The 19251-nt window shown below is 36.8% G+C and overlaps 2 protein-coding genes and 1 pseudogene across 3 annotated transcripts; 1 reads left to right on the top strand and 2 right to left on the bottom strand.

The window, feature by feature from the left end:
* Positions 1-2392: 2392 nt before the first annotated feature.
* Positions 2393-2511, top strand: LOC114821243 (5S ribosomal RNA; annotated as a pseudogene).
* A 6036-nt stretch (positions 2512-8547) lies between these two features.
* On the bottom strand, positions 8548-8889 carry LOC103404431 (uncharacterized). Its single transcript, XM_008343343.4, has one exon. It carries the CDS (start codon positions 8887-8889, stop codon positions 8548-8550), a length of 342 nt encoding a protein of 113 aa, XP_008341565.3.
* Positions 8890-14242: 5353 nt separating this feature from the next.
* Positions 14243-18637, bottom strand: LOC103404441 (uncharacterized). Of its 2 annotated transcripts, none has more exons than XM_008343363.4 (6): positions 18314-18637; positions 18049-18166; positions 17007-17165; positions 16053-16313; positions 14691-15338; positions 14243-14543 (listed from the first exon to the last, which is right to left on the bottom strand). In XM_008343363.4, exons 2-6 carry the CDS (start codon positions 18127-18129, stop codon positions 14454-14456), a joined length of 1239 nt encoding a protein of 412 aa, XP_008341585.1. In that variant the 5' UTR covers positions 18130-18166; positions 18314-18637; the 3' UTR covers positions 14243-14453. The 2 variants fall into 2 exon arrangements, with proteins under 2 accessions (XP_008341585.1, XP_008341576.1); XM_008343354.4 differs by having other exon boundaries at positions 16053-16316; positions 18314-18511.
* Between the last annotated feature and the right edge of the window lie 614 nt (positions 18638-19251).

Below are 19251 nucleotides of genomic sequence, written 5' to 3'. Positions count from 1 at the left end.
AATAGCCATCTTCGCGACGGCACCTACGGTGAACCACTTCCTGTTCGCGGACGATAGCTTACTGTTTTGACGGACCTCAACTACAGAATGTAGACAGGTTCTAGGGATGCTCAACTTGTATGAACAGGCATCGGGGAAAATGGTCAATCTACAAAAGAGCGAAATCTGTTTTAGCAAGAATGTCAAGCGACACATGCATGGGCGCCTAGCCGGAATCCTAGGCGTACAATGAGTAGATAGACATGAGAAATACTTGGGGCAACCCAAGTTTGTTGGTAGGAATAAAACTTTATGTTTCGGTTACCTGAATGAACGATTATGGAAACGCCTAAAAGGATGGAAGGGTAAACTTCTAAGTGTCGCGAGGAAAGAGATATTGATTAAAGTCATCGCCCAGACAATCCCGACCTACACAATGAGTTACTTCCTACTGGCAAAGCATATATGTAAGGATCTAAATAAGTTGATTGCAACATTTTGGTGGAATGGGGATGAGGGTGGGAGAAAGATACACTGGTGCTCGTGGGATCAATTATGCAGCCCCAAGTGTGAATGTGGACTTAGGTTTCGTAACTTATATGCATTCAATATGGGGATGCTAGCCAAGCAAGGATGAAGGGTGCTTAGCGAACCTTAGTCTCTGGTAGCAAGGGTGTTAAAGGCCAAGTATTTTCCAAATAGTAATTTTATGGATGCAGACGTCAAAATAGGAGCATCTTACCGTTGAAAGAGCTATGCTCGGTTCGAAATGTGATCAGTGTGAGATCACGGTGGATGGTGGGTATGGGAGATTCATTACATATTTGGGAGGACCCATGGATCCCTATCCCATCCCTATTTAAACCTTTCTCTCCCAAGCCGTCGGGGTGCTCACTACAGAAAGTGGATGAACTGATAGACCAATGCACGAACCGATGGAATACAAGGTTAATGCAGAGTTTATTCACTGAGGAGGAAATTAATGTTGTCCGTTCCATCCCCCTTAGCATCTGATCCCCACTGGATTGCTTGATATGGCACTATGAGAAAATGGGAAATTCTCAGTTAAGAGTGTTTATCACACAGCACGGGTGTGGCTGCAGCCCTTACATGGTGGGGCATCAACATCCAACTCCAACTCACATTCCCTATGGCTAAAGGTATGGAATGCAGATGTCCCACGAAAGGTCAAGGTCTGTGTGTAGAAGTTGGCAAATGAGTTTGTTCATACTCGAGTCAATTTGACAAAACACCATCTGAAGGGAGATATGGAATTTGTAATGTGCTGTACGCAAGGAGAATCGATCATCCACCTAATGGTAGATTGTGTATACACAAAATGTGCATGGATGTCTTCCACAGTAGGGGTCCCAATGAGAAACAGGTACCATTCATCTTTTGCTTTATGGCTGGATGAAATGGTTGGACTAATCCCGAGATCCAACTTCGACATGGTCCTCATGATTTGCTGGGCATTGTGGGGAAAGAGAAATACGAAGTTATGGCAAGGGAAGTGTGACCACCATGATGTTTATGTTTCAAGAGCAGCCTAATGATGGCTTGAGTACAATAAAAGTGGCAACTCAGACCTATGTCGTCCAAAAGGCCAGATTGTGGATCATTGGCTTACTCCACCTATTGGGCATCTGAAGATGAACACCGACAGCTCATGGAGTGATGTTAAAAAAAAAGCAGGATTTGAGGTGGTTATTAGAGGCGATCGGGGCGTCTTCATGGCTGCGAAATGTGGGATGTTGGAAGATGTTTTCTCTCCTATCCAGGCAAAGGCTATGGCCATCAGAGAGAGTATGCTTTGGGCAATGCAAATGGGTATTAAAAAACTAGTTCTTAAGACCGATTCACTTCAGATTGTGGAGGCACTACAGGACTCTTCCCTCAATATGTCAGCAGTTGGCCAAATTATGGAAGACATCAAGGTGTTGCTCCAGTCAATCACTGAAGTTGCTATGACCCATACTCACCACAAAGTAAACTCTATAGCCCATCGACTTGCACGGATTGGAATCACTCTGACCCAAAGTTGAGATTGAGATACCTCCCCACCAAGGGTTATTATTGATGAGCTTGTAGAATAATGTAACCTTTGAGAACTACTATGTAACACTTAAGTATTACCATTTGGATGAAATGAAACAAACTATCGTATCTTTCAAAAAAAAAAACGTTGTGGGGTGTCCACTAATGAAATTGGAGCCAAGTAGCTACTGTTTTTCAGTGTGAGAGGTTATGAGGGGTTTGTGCTCAATGTTCATTTATTTTATTTTTCTTCACCTCTTATTTCGTAGGACAGCTTGAACCATACCGTTTCAATTAAAATGGACAAGTGTTATGACCTAGTTGATGCATCGGCAAAGATTATCCCAAAAACATGTTACTAAAGACATAGGTCTCAAGATGCGATCATACCAACTCACATGTACCATATCCCATCAAAACTCTGAAGTTAAGCGAATTTGGACGAGAGTAGTATTAGGATGGGTGACCTCCTAGAAAGTCCTCGTGTTACATCCCCCTACCTCTTTTCTTCACTAAGAAAAAAAAAAAAAAGAGGTCTCAAAGTCTAAACCAAAAATTTGGAGCCAAAAAAATTTAATGTATTTAGAAATTGAGTTTGTGGCTAGTTAATGCTGGTGCCAAACTCGCAATAGTTGTGAAACATATCATATCACTCGTTTCATTAGTCATAATTCAACTGCGACATGCATTTGCCTGCTTGCTTCAACTTATAGGCCCAAAGTCTTAAGTTTGATTTGATTTATGCTTTGAAGTTTGATGGAGTATTTGAATTTAGGGTTAATCTTAATTTACTACCCTCAAGTATATAGGTTATCAACATTTGGTACATGAAGTTTGTTTCATCGCAGAGTGGTATTTAAAATCAAAATTTTAAGACAGTTTCAAACATCCGTTAAAGTTGTTGTTAAGTTAGTCGTTAACGAGTGACGTGGTACCTAAGTGGACAATAACTGGATGACACATGTCAATCTAGGCCTACATGAATATTAAAAAATTAAAAGTTAGAAAAAAAAATTTTAATTAAAAAATTTGAAAAAATAAACCTAAAGCCTAAATTTAACCCTTAGCCATCGCACAGCCCTCTTCTTCATCCTCCGTCCTCACCGACTCCCCCTTTCTATCTCCCTTGTTCCTTCACAGACGCCATTCTCGAAGTCGAACAAGTATCGGGATATGATCACCTCAGAATATGCGAAGGAATGCGTCCACATCTAACACAATCATTAGAAAATAGATCATCAACGAGGGAATGTACAAGCTCGGCTCGAGCGTTTCAGATCGGAAAGATGAACTATGAGGTTTTGGATCTGAGAAACAAAAGCTGGTTAAAAGCGATGAAGATCCCAATCTCCATGCTCTTCAATGATGAGGGAATCTTCTGCGACCATGTGTTTGCATCTTCAGCCTCGATCTTTCGACGAGTCTTTCTGGACCATAGACTCGAAATCAGAGAGCAACTATAACACCAACTTACTGAGTTTGATAAGCGAGATGAGTGCTTGAGATCAAACGGCGACGATGGATTTAAAGCCGAAGATGGATTCGATCTCCATCAAGTTCTCGGAGATGGCGATGTACATATTAAGGAGGCTGAAAATGTCGAGAGACGACGGCGAGTTCTTCCTCTTCACAGCCAGCAAAACTTGCAGGAAGCCAAAGAGTAAATTCGCCGCCTCACGATCTGGGCAATGGGTGAGGGTTGAGATTTAGGGTTAAGATGGTGGAGAAAGAGGGAGTCAAAGAAAGGGGTAGATTTAATGTTTAGGTTTAATTTTTTAATATAACTTTTTTTAGCTTTTAATTTTTTAACATTCACGTGGGCCAGATTGACACGTGGCGCCAGTCATTGTCCACGTGAGCATCACGTCACCAATTAACGGCTGACTTAAGTGCAACCTTAATGGATATATGAAATTGTTCCAAAATTTTAACTTTAGGTACTACTCTAAGATGAAAAAAACTTCATGTACCAAATATTGAAAATTCAGAAACTTGAGTTTAGTTCTTTTGGAGGAATTGTAATTTGTAAGATATAAAACACACTTAAGAGATTTTGTCAAAATTCTCTAACCCTAAAATTAACCCAATAGCTTTTTCAAAGTTAATTCTGACTCTAAACCTTAAAATTAACTCAGAGAGCTCTCTCAAGGTTAATTTTAGCGAGTATATATGACGAGGGGCTGGAAGAAGTGATTCGAACGGCGTGTGCCAAAGTTTTACAGTGAATAGTAAATTTTGGATTTTCTGTGTTCATTTTGGATCCATGATATCTTTTGGAAAGAGAACGGCAAGACGAGTCTATCTCACTGATTTACTGTGATTTTTTTTATTGTGATATAAGATACTTTTTGTCATTTTAACACCGTTTAAGGGGTTAAAACAACTTTTAAATTTTATTTTGTGTTTTGAGTATTTTTGTAATTTCCCTTTTGCAACTAGGGTTTTCTCTAAGACTTTATAATTGACTTTTAGGGTTGTATTGATTCAACTTTCCTCAAATTGTGAATTAAACTAGAGCTTTTCTCAATATCTGGATTTTGAGAATTATATCAAGGGGGAATCGTTCGTCCACTCTTAACCGGATACTTTTGTTGTGTCAGTTAGTATCAGAGCCTCATGTCTTCAAAACTTGTTGCCGTGGAAGACCGTTTGAATGAAACCATACACAATTCTGTTGGTGAACCCTTAACTACATACTTAGAATATAGTAGGTAAAAAATGGAACTAACTTGACTCCTCAAAAGGATGAGGAGGAATTCCCTCAAACACTTTGTGGCCGATCATGTGATAGCCCGTCCCTAATTTTACGATTTTATAAATTTTAAAAGTGAATTTGGAGTTACGGTTAAAGTTTTACGAAACTATTTATTATTCTATACATTTCTCATAATTGTATTGTTACTATTTTAATATTAGTTTATAGAAAATTGAGGGAAAAGAAGAAGGAACCAGAGAAGGGGAAAAACAGAGGAGGAAATAGGAGGAAGAACTACCCAATCGTGGAAGAGGAATGAGGGAAATGAGCAGCCAATGAGGCGGAGAGATGGAGATGATGGCCAATCGAAAAGAGGGAAAGGAGATGAAATGAGAGATGAAGGAAAAGAAGGACACGAGCTGACCCGTACACACCTACCGGACTTGGGCGACTTGATGATTTTCCGTCCTTTTTTGGCATTTTTCCGATGACCCAAGGTTAACTACCACCTGGAAATCAATCACTAGCATCCTCTCTTCAGTCAACACCAAAGATTGTTGGGGTTTTGGCCCCGTATCGCGAAGAACGGAACCGATGGTTCCGAGGGTACCACAGTGGAAATCAGTCGATTGTAAAGCAACGTCGACCATCACCACCACCACCACCACCAAAACACTTCTTTGTAGGTCAGGAGCAAACCCCAAATAGTTTTAGGGGCGGTGTGTTTCAGATTGATCGAATTGAAGCTTTTTCCGGCCAAATTGTACTTGGCCACAGGTATAAAACTTTATCTACTCATTGAGATCTTCATTTCTGTGAAGTTTGAGAATTTTAGAAATAGTTGAATTTTCCGGCAAGTCGGGACGGCCGACCACCTTGTACGGTAGTGCATAGGCCGAGGCATTCCCTAACCTTCCTAGGCTAAATTTGATTCTCCAATTTCGTATGTGAAGTTTGATTGGCAAATTTCCGTCATTTGAACCTAATTGATTAAAGTCCGTCGCTTGACCATTTTATGAATCAACTATCCGACCAATGGATCGTCACCAAACTTTAATACATTATAGTACGTAATATTTGAGGATATTAGAAATTTACGGATCGGGAATCCGACGAACAGATCATCCTGAATCGGATTTGTAAGTTCATAAAATAAAACGTTAACCGCCACTTGAATTTACAATTGGCGGAGATCCAACCATTGGATCGTAATGAAACTTTAGTATGGTGTTTTAGAAGCATAATGTGGATCTTTAGAAGTTACAGATAAAAAATCTGAGATGCAGATCTTCCGGATTGAGTTGCTTAGGGTTGTGGACCCTACCGTCGATCTTTGACCGACGGTTGACTTTTGTTCAATGGGTCTCAAATCATTCTAGAACGACCTTAGGATGTGTTTTATGTAAGTTACGTATTCTATCAATAAGAGTTCTGAGATGTGACTGAATATTTGTTCTAGGTGATGATTGTTCGTGACGTCTCGATATTTGTGCTAGGGAGTTGTAGCGCGGACCTCAAGTGAGTGGGTCTTCTTCCTTTTTATAATGTGTGTGTGTGTGTGTGTATGCTTTACGATTTCCAGAAACGTTTTTATATGAATTATGATTTGAATGCCATGTCGTGAATGAATTATATTTTTAGTATTTCATTACTATTGTTATGCATCATATGGAATGACGCTGCAGATGCTCAGGTAAGTTTCAGGTGAGTTAGTATGTGAATGATTGGTATGCATGTATTTATTTAGAGCTCATTACGGCTGCACCCCGTTATTAGTGCTCCCGCCCTAGGCCAGGGCACAGTCCTTCACATGATTGTTCACCTCCCACACCGCACACTCACCTTAGATCCAAGTTTGGTGCTAGCCCTGTTGTACAGACCACAATAGGTGGTTCCGACTAGTAGGTGACCCACGATTATTCGCACAGCCTTCACATTATCGTAGCACTTAAGCGTACATATTTATACCTAGCCTGTCGTACAGGTCACATCAGGTGACTCCGACTCGTGTGCTAGCCTAGGTTGATGAGCTATAGTTCCAGTCATACAGGTCACATTAGGTGACTCCGACTGACATGTTATTTTATATTGATTCTACACCTGGCTTACACTTAGTATTGCTGAGATATTATGACATGGCTTACTTCGGATTTCACTGGTCTTGTACATTGGTTTTCATACCTATGTAGCATTATTTTCTGGAAACTATAAAGGTTTTATAACGAGAGGTTATAGTGTTTTCAAAATGTTTTTATTAAAACTTTATTTCCAGGCCCACTCACCCTTGTTCTTCGCCCTTCTAGGTTATAGTAGCTGAGTTTTCATATCGACGAAGATTCTTAGCATATCCCAGTATAGGTGGCTACCTATGATGGTATAATCATTATCTTACCTTATTGTACTTTACTTATGCTCTGTAATCACGTGTGAAATGGGTGCATTCCCGCTCACAACGCACTCGTGTACTTAGGCACTTTTAGGTTTAAATTTATTCACATCTGCCATATCACTACACTTTATAGTTTCGTCACCTTCCAAATGTTGACTAGCACATCTCGATTCAGAGTCCTAGTGAACGTTCTAGGTCTGGTTGTGTCAGATCACATAAATCGCTGCTCATGATCAGAACTGTTAATATTACAAATCACTATGTAAAGATTATCTCTCCAAAAAATAATAAATTATGAGATTGTTTTAGTCATTGAATTGTATAAAACTAGATGATCAGAATTAGTAAAAGTATATTACCAACGGTTTATCTATTTGCTATACTTGACTGAATAAACAAAAATAGCTTTAATTGATATTTTGCATAAATGATTTTTACATAGTAATTTATACATAATATAAACGATTCAGATCATAAACACGAATTCTTATAAATCAACCACAAAATTTATGGGGGATGAATTTCTTAGATAAAAAGTTAGTCATGGACTTGTCGACCTGGACCGTGAAGATTATAAACCAATTTTTAAGTTGAATTTGTACGGATATCTAATTGCATGAGCAAATGCCTATCGGTAAATACATGCAAATATTCATAATAAACTACAAATGGTTTAATGGCGAGAGGAAATTAATTAGGCGAAATAATTTCGGTACTTTTTTATTATTTAATTAAATAATAAGAAACACAATACTAATATATAAGGAGATAAAATGCGTGTACAAATATATAACATTTATCTTCTCCATTTGCTTTTCCCATCTACTTTCTCCACTCATCACTTGACATGTGTATTCCACTAACAAATTAAACTTCGTAATTTATGTTTTCAAGGTTGCAAAGTTACTTAATACTACGGTCTAATGATATTTCTCTTCAGTTGTAAGTGAAAGATCTTAGGTTCAATTTTTGTCAAATACGAATTTGAATCATATTATTGCTAACTCATTGTGAAGTTAAGTCCACCCTTCCATTTAATGTAAATAATATCTTTAGTTAAAAAAAAAGAGCGAAAAAATAGAATTTATGATTTTAATGCATTAGTTATGTCATATAATTTGTTAATAAAATGCATGTATCAAGTAATGAGTAAAAAAAGTAAACAGAAAAAGGCAAATGAAGAAAGTATCTAGCATTTCTCATTACGATATTTAGATGGTCCCGATGAAAAATCTGAAAAAGTTATTTTTACATCTCACAAACAACATCAGGGCTCACCATTCCAGAAAAACAAAAAAAAAACAAAAAACAAAAAACTTAATTACACAGTTGGGTAATCAGCCACCTCAAAACCCTAAAAACAAGTTGAAAATAGACAAAACTAAAAAAAGGAGAAGACGAGGAAGAAGCAGCAGAGCAGCAGCAGGAAAAGTTTGAAATATTAGACTCATCTATCCATCTCAATTACTTCAGGGCATTCCATGATGCTCTCCAAAGAAGGCTTCCACCCCTCAATAGCTTTGGCTCTGCTTTTCTGGATCTCCTGCAAAACATCTTCCAAGTTCTTCCCTCCACTATCTTTCAGCTGAAGCATCAACCACTCCAGCTCTTCTTTGCTCAACACAATCTTTACTCTTATGTTTCCATCTTTCCCCAAATTTTGTTCCTTCATAAATCTATCTTTATTTTCTCTCTCATCGTCTTCTTGCTCATGCTGCTGCTGTTGCTGTTGCATTTGACCATCTTCTTGCTCCTGCTTTTGTTTGCATGTCTCCACACAATTTCCCATGATTAACCACCTTAATTCCTCTATGAGAAATTATAAAACTTTTTTTTTTTTTTTTGTTTAAATCAAACCATGAAAAGCATTAGCTGGCAACAAGAGAACCACTATATATAGTTGGTGCATGTGAAAGGAGAACATGTATATATAGGTGTGAAAATCCAATAATTAACAGTAAAATACAAAGAAAAATATTATGTAGACATGTTTTATTGTTCACGAGTCTTGATTCTTCTTCTTACTTTAAATATAGTGAGAAAATTATTTGCTCACTGCCCATGTCATGTAAATATTTGTCTGTTTGTGTGATATTTTAAGGGACCATGATGTACTGCTAAAGCTCTCACGAGTCGCTACTATTGTCCGGGATTGGGTGCGGGAGCGGGATACGTTGGGAGCTAATGCGTACTTCGGCTCAGGAGCATTAGGGATCATTTTGAAATAAAATCTTTAAAATGAGGGTGTAACTGTAATTTTCAAAAACCTTTTCAGTTATTTTATAATTTACTTAAATGAGGGGGAGAGTTTGAACCTACGATGTAATGAGTTGAAAATGAATACTCTAATTACTAAGACAATCCACTACTTATAGTTTTATTTAAAATTCTAAAAGATACTGTGCGCTAGTCAGACGGCAGGTTAGGGCCTAGTGCCTAGGCGGCTAGACGGGGGCCTAGGAGGAATAAGCAGATTTAAGTAAATGATTGTTTATTGTATAAATAAGTGTCGATTTATACTTAAAACACACACATAATTATATTAAGATACATCTATTGCAAAATTAAATGATATATAAATTATAAAATATTAGAACATATTGGAAACATGGGGAACAAACATATAATGAGTGTTCATCCAAATATTCAACAAGTTTCTTACATTTTATTGAAAAATTAAAATGCAAAATAAAAGTTATCGATGTTCTGTTTAAATCAGGGTCGTGACCTAGGCAAGTTTAGACAGGCTAGACAAGCGCCTAAGCATGTCTAGACACAGTTTCTTAATTTTCAAATGCCGAAAGACGAACGAATTAGGACGGTGACCAACTGCCTAGCGCCGTCTTTATAACAATGGTTTTATTTTGAATTTGAATATTTACTGTGGTATGATAAGAAGCGTAATAACTTAATTATTTTATTTTATTTTTCTAATTGCGGAATCCATGCCGCTTCCAAATCTAAAAAGTTTTGAATTTCACGAGTCGCCGATCCTCCCCGCTCCAGTACCGTGTTTCAAAGATCATAACAGATGTCTTTGATTAAAAGCAATCAAAGAAACATCATCATACGTCGGACCCAATTTTCTGATGATTGATTTGTTATTGTTAATTTTTTTCCCTTACTATGAAATAGTGGAAGGTACTTGCAATCACCAAATAATTGGTCGAAAATCTTGAAAAATGTAGGATATATAGGATACAAAACAAAAAGGAAAGAACATATCATCATTCTTCTTGTTTTTTTTTTTTTTTTTTTTTTCTGTGAGATGCAACGATAGGTATTTCATTCAGCCAAAATGACTTCAAAACCCAAAAGAGCTTACGAAGGATGGTTCAAAGACGCAATATAAAACATACAACAAGTTACATCAGGTCCTCAACAAGGAGAACATAGCATCTCTTTGTAACGAACGAAAAGAGAAAAACCCCTCTTGGTCAAGATCGAGAGACTAATTAGAATCTAACAGCACACAACTTTCTTTAGAAGAAACTTTTATATGTATTAGATACATTGTTATGCCGAATTCTCACACTAAAAGTGTGGAAATGTTATATTAGATACCGACACAGTACAAGAACTTTACTCTTATTTTTCTTATCTCTTGTCAATTTCTTTCCAGTGTGACAACAGTTTTTTTTTTTTCCATTTGGAGCTAACATTAAAAATTAACAGTTGACAATATGAACATTTTCGTGGAATTTGCAAACCTAAATCAGTAGAAGTTTCATGTGTATATTCATAGATTAGAGACCCCATACCTCGACATGTCACGGGCATACAGGAAATCTGCAAACCTAACCTCCCTTCCCACCACCACCATGACATATAATACAAGGTGCCAAAATTTATAGATATATGTTGCCGCAGCCAGGCCCAGAAGTTGTCTTTTTTTCATATTTAATTAGTTTTTGTTTTATGCACGGAATCACAGATGCAAAATTGTTTGTTTAAATTACTGAAAATAATGCAGTCACCGACACCATTTATATTATTATTCTATAGTTTTGCCTACGTCGTCTCAATTTTTATTCAGGATTTACTTTATTTGTTGTCTAATGAGAATCATATATATCTTGCCAAAATTATGGCCATGCCTCCTGTTTTTTGTTCCATCAAATTTTAAGGTCTAACCAGCACCATCCTCATTTTCGTGGAATCAATGTATCTCTAATAATCTCCAATTCCGTCTCCCGTACCTCAAAAGCAAGCATGAGGATCTATTGAAAAATTTACATGATTTAATCGCGTGAATTTTACATGTCATTTATTCTTATTAGTAAATCACAGTTTAAAATTATAGAATTTTTTTTTTAAAGAACAATCATATATTTACAATAAGATCGTGAGAGCTTTAGGTTAAGCTACACAATGAGCTGGTCAAAAAAGTTAGTATCGAACTCGCCATTAAAGAGATTCAAACTCAAGACCTCCTAAAATACCATACAAGGCCATAAGAATAAGTGATACGATGTTGTACATGTATGAAGCTGTGATTTGTGTGGCAGAAGAAAGACTCCTTACAAGATAGGAATCAAGTACTATTTTTTTATATATACAATGATATATTTACATACTATGGAATATAAATTGCTATCAAACTCGTTATTTACAAGATTCAAACTTAAAATCGTTTTCTTATAAATAGAGATTAATATCATTAAAATGTAATACTAATTAATGAGTTTGACAATGTATTCTTTATACAATTCCCTCCATCTCTTTAGACTTGTTCTCTCTTCTTGTTTTTCTTCATCCCTTTTAACGTTCAAGACAATAGGTCATCATTCCACTGAGGTAAAAGAAAAGAGAAAAAGAAAGTTGAGTCCGTTATTTCATACTTTGCATGTGTTGTGGCATAATTTACGTGGAAAAAAGTCCAAGGGATTTACCTAATTGAGATTTTTTATTTTTTTTTAAGTGAAATGCCACTTTCGATAGTGATATGTTGGATACCCTTTTTTTGTGAAAGAAAAAAGAATTTCAAAGGCAGAACCAGAAAATCGTAAAGCAAGAAAAGAAAATGATTACCATTTACCACAACACAATATATAGATTTAGTCTTTGATTGAAGACAATAGATCTGGTGAAAAGAAGGGGAGCTTAAGCTTATATTATTTTTTAATGATAAAAGGAATCTTAATTATTTCATTAAAAGGAGTTTCAACTTTAGTCACTCTTAAAGTGATTAGTGATGTATAGTGCAAAAGTTGTAACAAACAGAAGAACCATGTCATAAGAATTCTGGATAAAAGTTGCTTTTGAAATCAAGAGTGCAGAATGTTCAATTTGGTCTGCAATTCAACATCTACCTGTTTGTTTGTTTGTTTGTTTGTCAAAATCAACTGGTCCTGTCTCATATTTTATGCTCCTTATTTAAAAGAGGTGTGAATATGAATTTCATGAGTCATCCATATATCATTATTTTACGTTGATAGAAAAAGAAAAGTTTGAAGATATCATTTTTCTATTATGAAAGCTCGGTCGATTTTGTTTTTTTTTTTTTTTTCAAACGTAAGTTTGATTTTCTGCTAGATGGATATTTGATATTTTTTTGTTACATTAGAGGGAATCGAATAGAGGTCGCACTTAGTGTGATGGCAAGTGCCTTCGCCCATGAGCGGTAGGTCTCGGGTTCGAGACTTGGGAGCAGCCTCTCCATAAATAGGGGTAAGGCTAGCCGACATTCACCTCTCCCAGACCCTGCGTAAAGCGAGAGTCTTGTGCACTGGGTACAACCTTTTTAGAGGGAATCGAAACTTCCAATCTGTCCGAGGCTTAAATATTTCATTGATTGAGCATCGAAGCTGCATATGAGTCGTAAGTCCCTTACATAAATGAGCTAATTAAGGAAAAAGTCTTTGGCTATCGTCCGTTATATCGCTAATTGCATGCAAGTTTCTCAACTCCCTGTGTTGAAAACTTGAAGTAATCATAACAATAGATGACGATATAGTAATTGCAGAAAATAAATATTAGTCATAACAAGTTGAAAAAGAAAAAATTTGACTTGCCTAAAATATAACTAGACGACAGACAACAACATAATTTATTTTTTTAGTACATTGATATTTTTACACTAAGAGGAGGGGGAGTTCGGCAAAACCACACAATATGCAGGCATAATTTGGTATCGAATTCGCCATCCACGAGATTCGAACATAAGATCTCTCACTTCCAAGTGAAGAGGCATACCACCGGACCGTAATATTGAGTAATACCACAAGATTCAACAACCACATAACTATAAATTATATGAATCTTCCACAATATACAATTAAAATTTTAAATATTATAATTAAAAATACAAAATTTTCTCCATTTGGGGGTTGAAAAATAAAGAGGCACTCGACAGTCTCCATGGTTTAGGTAAGATAATGACTTACTTTTTTAATTATCGATTAAGACTCGATCTACTGTAAAATCAAAATTAACAGCATGCACTTTATCTTTTCTTTTTTACTACCCTTACCCTTTCCCTTTCCCTTTCCCTTGGGAGTAAAAAACTACCTACTTTTGTCCCCTCTTGTTGAAAGGGTGTTTGACAAATTTGCAATTTACAAGGAGAATAGTTTCTGTCAATCAGAAAATCACGGCCCCAAGATTTACAATAAAGCCCCACCCCAGTATTTAAGTGCCACAAGCTCTAAGAAGAATGCTACGGGCCGGCCAGTTACACAGTTGCACGTGTGGGTGACTCACAGACAGTGGTGCGGTGTGTGCACAAAAATATATCAACGGCTGGGAGTCACCCACACGTAGCCGACTATCGTAAGAGTTTTGAGTCTTGCACTGACTGTCATATACACATTCAGAGGATGCATAGTTTGAAACCAACCAAAACTTAAGATTCTCCATAATCAATAAAGAATGCAGAAGCTTCGCTAGCCAGATATGGTTCCTACTATTTTCACAAGGTTAGATAATTTGCTAGTGCTGCAACCTACTTTAGTTTCACATGCTTCATGAACAATCACGTGATTAAACAAAACACCCTGACGCATGCACCGGTCCGAAGCACATACCCAAAAATATGCATAAATGTTTAACATTTCATACTGCGAAGAGTGGAAGGTAACTCATAGATTGCAAGACAATCATGCAAAATTATGTGATCCAGTTACCTATAGAAGCATTGCGTGTTGGACAGTTGAAAATAAGCACCTCAAATTAAACATCATAATTTGTTAGGATATAAGTCTGCAAGGTAGCAACACTGATACTAGTACAGCATTCCGCCTAGCTTTGTAGGCTTTTTTAATGTTACTGAAACCAGGATTAACTTCAATAGCAACCATACATGGTTAATAATTTAACAAGTGCATATGACTGCAGTAAAGATCCAGTTATATCTCACTCTACACGCCTGCGTTTCTTTGCTAGATTCTCAAAAATCTGGTGGACATCAGCAGAGGTGATTGTCTTTGATGGATCAAATGATCCCTGCAAAATTAGGAAGCATAGTTTCGATCAGAACTTAAAATCATGTAAATACAAAAGGTCATATTCTAAAATGGTTTCTTAGGTGATTTTATATCATAAAAGCAACGCTTGAAACAAAATTAAAGTTTATAATCATCAAGGACATACCAGGAAAGAACGAAGCTCATCTTTCATGTCTGCGATGCCACTCAGAATCTCTATTTTCTCGACATGGCCAAGTTTATCGAGCATAGTCAACTCAGCCCCCTCCTGTTGCTGCAATTTTTCCTCTCTCTTTTGCTTTGCCATTTTCTCATACTCCATGATCGAGTCTTCCTTGTCAAGCAGAAACCTAATATGCTTCTGTTCGTAAAATTCACTGCATTTTTCACACTTGCAGAGTGCATCCCTCCAGTTTTTCAGAAGAAACATTGGCTTACACTCTAAAACAGGGGAAGCAACCACCAGATTAACTCCAATAACACAAGTAACAGGTGCATTGGCATCTGTAATGCATTGATCCGAATCTGTATTCTTCCCAGAATTTTCTCCAAGGAGCAAGCTATCCCCACCAGATACAGGTTCAGAAATAGTATCAGAACTTTGAGAAATATCATTCTCTAGCTTTCCAGATCTACAAGCTAAAGGCATATCGCTCAAAACCTTTTTATCCTTGGCAGTCTCAACGGGAGCATCTTTTTGGCTCCCAGATGCCAAGATGGTTTGATTGTAGAGTCTTATAAAAGAGCAAACTGCTGAGCACCCCTTACAAATAAAATCCTCATAAAGAGGTTCACCTTCCTCATCTCTTGGAATCTGTAGTGCATAAGGGGACAAGTAGGATGTTAGCAACGTACTTTGGATAGAATATCAGCATTTGAAAATTAAAAAGTTGGGATGTGGCCTTAGCAATTGAGAGAGGAGAGATATATATATATATTCGCAACAATGTAGACTGTAACCATATACAAATAGTAAGATAAGCGTTCACACAAAATTTCAAATATTCATAACATCTAGAAATACATAGGTATAAAAGTACGAAACTACCTTCAGAATTAAAGTGGCTAAAAAGTTGGTGATCTACACAACTATACAAAAATTACCATCACGTTGATCAACTTTCCTCCAGACTGATGGAGAAATAACTGATCAGTACAGTATCAGAATAAAGCTCGTCATCTGATATCATTGATATAGTATATCAGCAGCAGCATAGGATGAGCCCCAAAATATCAGATTCAATGTTACCAATTATTAATCAGCATAACAGTGAGAAATTTTGAGGCCTATCCAATGTTTCAAATTGCAACAAACTCATCAATATGAGTTTACTTTATGTTACATCTAAATATTCACAGTTCAAAATGACAGCAATACCCAAAAGCCCAATGACATTATGCTAATTAGTACGAAAGCACATAATGTTGAGATAAATCCTACAACATAATACAAAACAAGCAGAAAAAAAGAGCCTACAACATGATACAAAGCAGAAAACATGGCAAACATGTATTCCAAACTACCAACCTCATCAGAAGAGTCAAGACCGATGTGTTCCTCATGGAACCAGTCTTCACACACACAGCATTGTATCATCTCTACTTGTTCTTCAACATCTGGATCAGGATAGGGGCGACTGCAGGTGCAGTATGATCCTTTGAAATTCTGATTGTAAGAATTTTCAACATTTTCTATATCTTTATTTGGGGAAAGCTTGCAAAAGAACTCTCCAAATTTTGAATTACCACAATCACATCTAAAATTTCTTTTGGTCCACAGTTCTACAATCTGCTTTGAGTACCAATAATGGTCATCATTAGATATAGGAAGATAAATCAAATAGAATAACCTAGTCAAATAAAAGCGCTAAAACATCAATGTATAATAATTTGGCAGTATAGAATATAAAGCAATACATATAAAACACCATGAATCCCAAATCCCAAAATTAAATGTCATTTTCTCCACAAGAGGTAGAAACTATCGAGGAGGCAAAAAAAACTGAACGACTTTAAAATGGGGGAGCAAGAGCTAGTAGGTTTGGTTAGAAAGAATGGAAAGAACACCAAATGGTTCAACTTCAAAGGTATCTTTTGAGACTCGGTGGGGTAAGAGGCAACCATCTAAGATGCTTTCTAACCCAGCCTCATAAACTCCACCTGTCTTGCTCCATATTATCTATGTTACTCTCTAAGTCTTAAATTTGAATCAATTCATATTCTATTATAAGGCACTAACCACCTTTTTGTATTTTTAGACCAAAAATCTTTCAAGCCAATGAGGAAACAAAGATTGTGAACCCTGTAAGGATATTAATCACTCCCTTCAGTCAACAAGGTAAAAATGAGGTTCTTTCTCAGTTGGAGACTGGAGTGAATCAAATAGTGCAACTAGTATGGAATCACATCACAAAAGAAATGACCCAGCTTTAATTTTATTGAGTTTAGATAATGGCTTATACTGGTAAAGATATCAAAATACCTCATGGCCATCATGGCAAGACAAGCTGCAAGCTGTGCAGACTCCAGCATTCCCGTCTGGGGTGCAAGTCAGGCATGAGAAAATTGCCTGCCTCTTCATATAACCATTGTTATAGGTACACTCCTTGCCTTCGTCGCCTCCCAAAACCAAATCAGCTTCCTATGAGTGATCAAACACCAAAAAGTATGAATTAATAGGTAAATTAGGGACTCGTTATTTGTATTCTGTTCAAATTTAAAACTACAAAGGGAGACAAAGAAGTGCGGGGAGATTTTTGTCCTGATCCTTGAACGATTTGTCTTGGCTTGTTGATTAAATAAAACAGGATTGTTTTGAAGCTCAACAGTAATATTAGCCAAGACTAAACATCCATTTAATCAATTTGAGAAGTAGAGGGGCTGAGAATTGTGGAATTAAGAACAGATTTCCCAATAGACATACTACTGATTTATGTTTTATTGCAGAATCCATTGATATTTCTTTGAATCTTTCCTCAGACGATAATCTTGTAATTCCTCATAAAATCAAATATTTGGGTCCCAACCCTTTCTTCAGTTGAACATTTCAATGGCTTAATCGTCTTGCTCTAGAGAACCACACATGGCTGTTGTTAACTTACCTAAGACTTGTGAGCTAGGCTGTTCTGAGCCTAGCTAAAACTCTAGACAAGCTCTTAGACTACTAAGTTACCAAGCTGAGATCACAATTTCCCAACGTAACTACAACCTCAAAAGTAGCAATTTTTCACAACTTAAACCCTCATTAAAAAGTTTATTGTCTTTTAAAAGTGTCGTTTTCACCATATACTTATTTTGCATTACAAGAAACAATTTTCTTCAACTCATATTAAAAGAAAATCATCAAACTTGAAAGGAAACCTCGAGAGCTGAATTCACAAGAAAAAAAAAACACAGAATTGTCTTCAATTTCAAAACACCAGAAACACAAAATTGCTACATTATTAATCATTTAATCACACTAATCAATTCCAGCCAGTTAAACTTGAACAGATTAGCCACTAATTATGATCAAAGAGGCAAACCAGTTCCTGTTCCTCAACATCCTTAAGATACTCTTGGATCGAAACGGTGTGCTCGGCCTCATCCTCGAATGCACTGTCCATCTTCAAAAAGACAACCGATTGCTTCGGTCAAAAGCCTCTGCACCCAAAACCCAAAATTAAAAACAAGAAATTAAGCACAAAATTAATCGACTATTACATAATTGCAAACAAAAGGATTAATTCGCAGTAGAACAGAAAGACCCCAGATTTCGAGAAATAGGAAGTGGGATGTCGAGAAAAGTACCAATTTTTCGGGCGAGGTGGATTAGGGGCCTTAGAGGTCGAAGAGAATGGTGAAGCGGGTGTGGGATTGAAGAACGGAAGACGGGGTTCGGAGAGAGAGAAGGAGAGAAAGAGGGGTTAGGGATTTTATACCTTGTAAGGACCAAAAGGACATTTTCCCGCCATAATGATCCACTAGACTAGAGACTATACACCAAGAGTGGTGACTGGTGAGAGTTTCACATCCCGCTCCGTCCAATATATTTGTTTTTTCTTTTAAGAAAAGGAAATTAGGGAAAAACCTCTACTGCAACCATTGCCTGGGGGAGACAATGATCCATGCAATGCGGATTTTTAAAAGTGAAACCTAGATTAAGTAACGCATCCGCTATAAAATTTGTTTATTTGAAAACATGGTTCTCTTTTATGCATTAAACTCTAAGGCCATCCCACGAATATTCTCAAAAATAGAATTTAGATGATAAGGGATATCACATCTGTCTTGAACCACGTCAATGATTAACAGTGAAATCTCCCCCTACCATAATGTTTTGAAGCCCTTTGTGTACGTCAAACCTTAATCTTTCACTCAAACCCATAATCTCAGCCATTGAAATAATGACTCCTTCTAGGTTTAAAGTACCATCACTAATAACCCGACCCTCATAATTTCTTAACACAAAGATAGCAATAGCTCTCTTCGGAGGGACAGAACCATCAAAGTTTAACTTTATAACGTCATAATCAAGGGGGTGCCACTGCCATCGAAATATGTGAATATCTTTACAACGGGAAAAAAAAAATGATGTTCCAATCCTATTAGTTCAAGAATGTGATTGTGTAAATCCTATCTTATATGAGATATCTTTGTGGCATTCTACCATATCTCTTAGATTAGATATTATTCTATTAGAGTTGTAATCCTATTGGGCTAAGAAATTTACCTTCCCTACTACTATA

The sequence above is a fragment of the Malus domestica genome, chromosome 14 (genome assembly GCF_042453785.1).
Source record: "Malus domestica chromosome 14, GDT2T_hap1".
Classification (NCBI taxonomy): domain Eukaryota; kingdom Viridiplantae; phylum Streptophyta; class Magnoliopsida; order Rosales; family Rosaceae; genus Malus; species Malus domestica.
The sequence above is the reverse complement of the archived record's forward strand: the minus strand, read 5'-3'. Positions and strand labels throughout refer to the sequence as shown.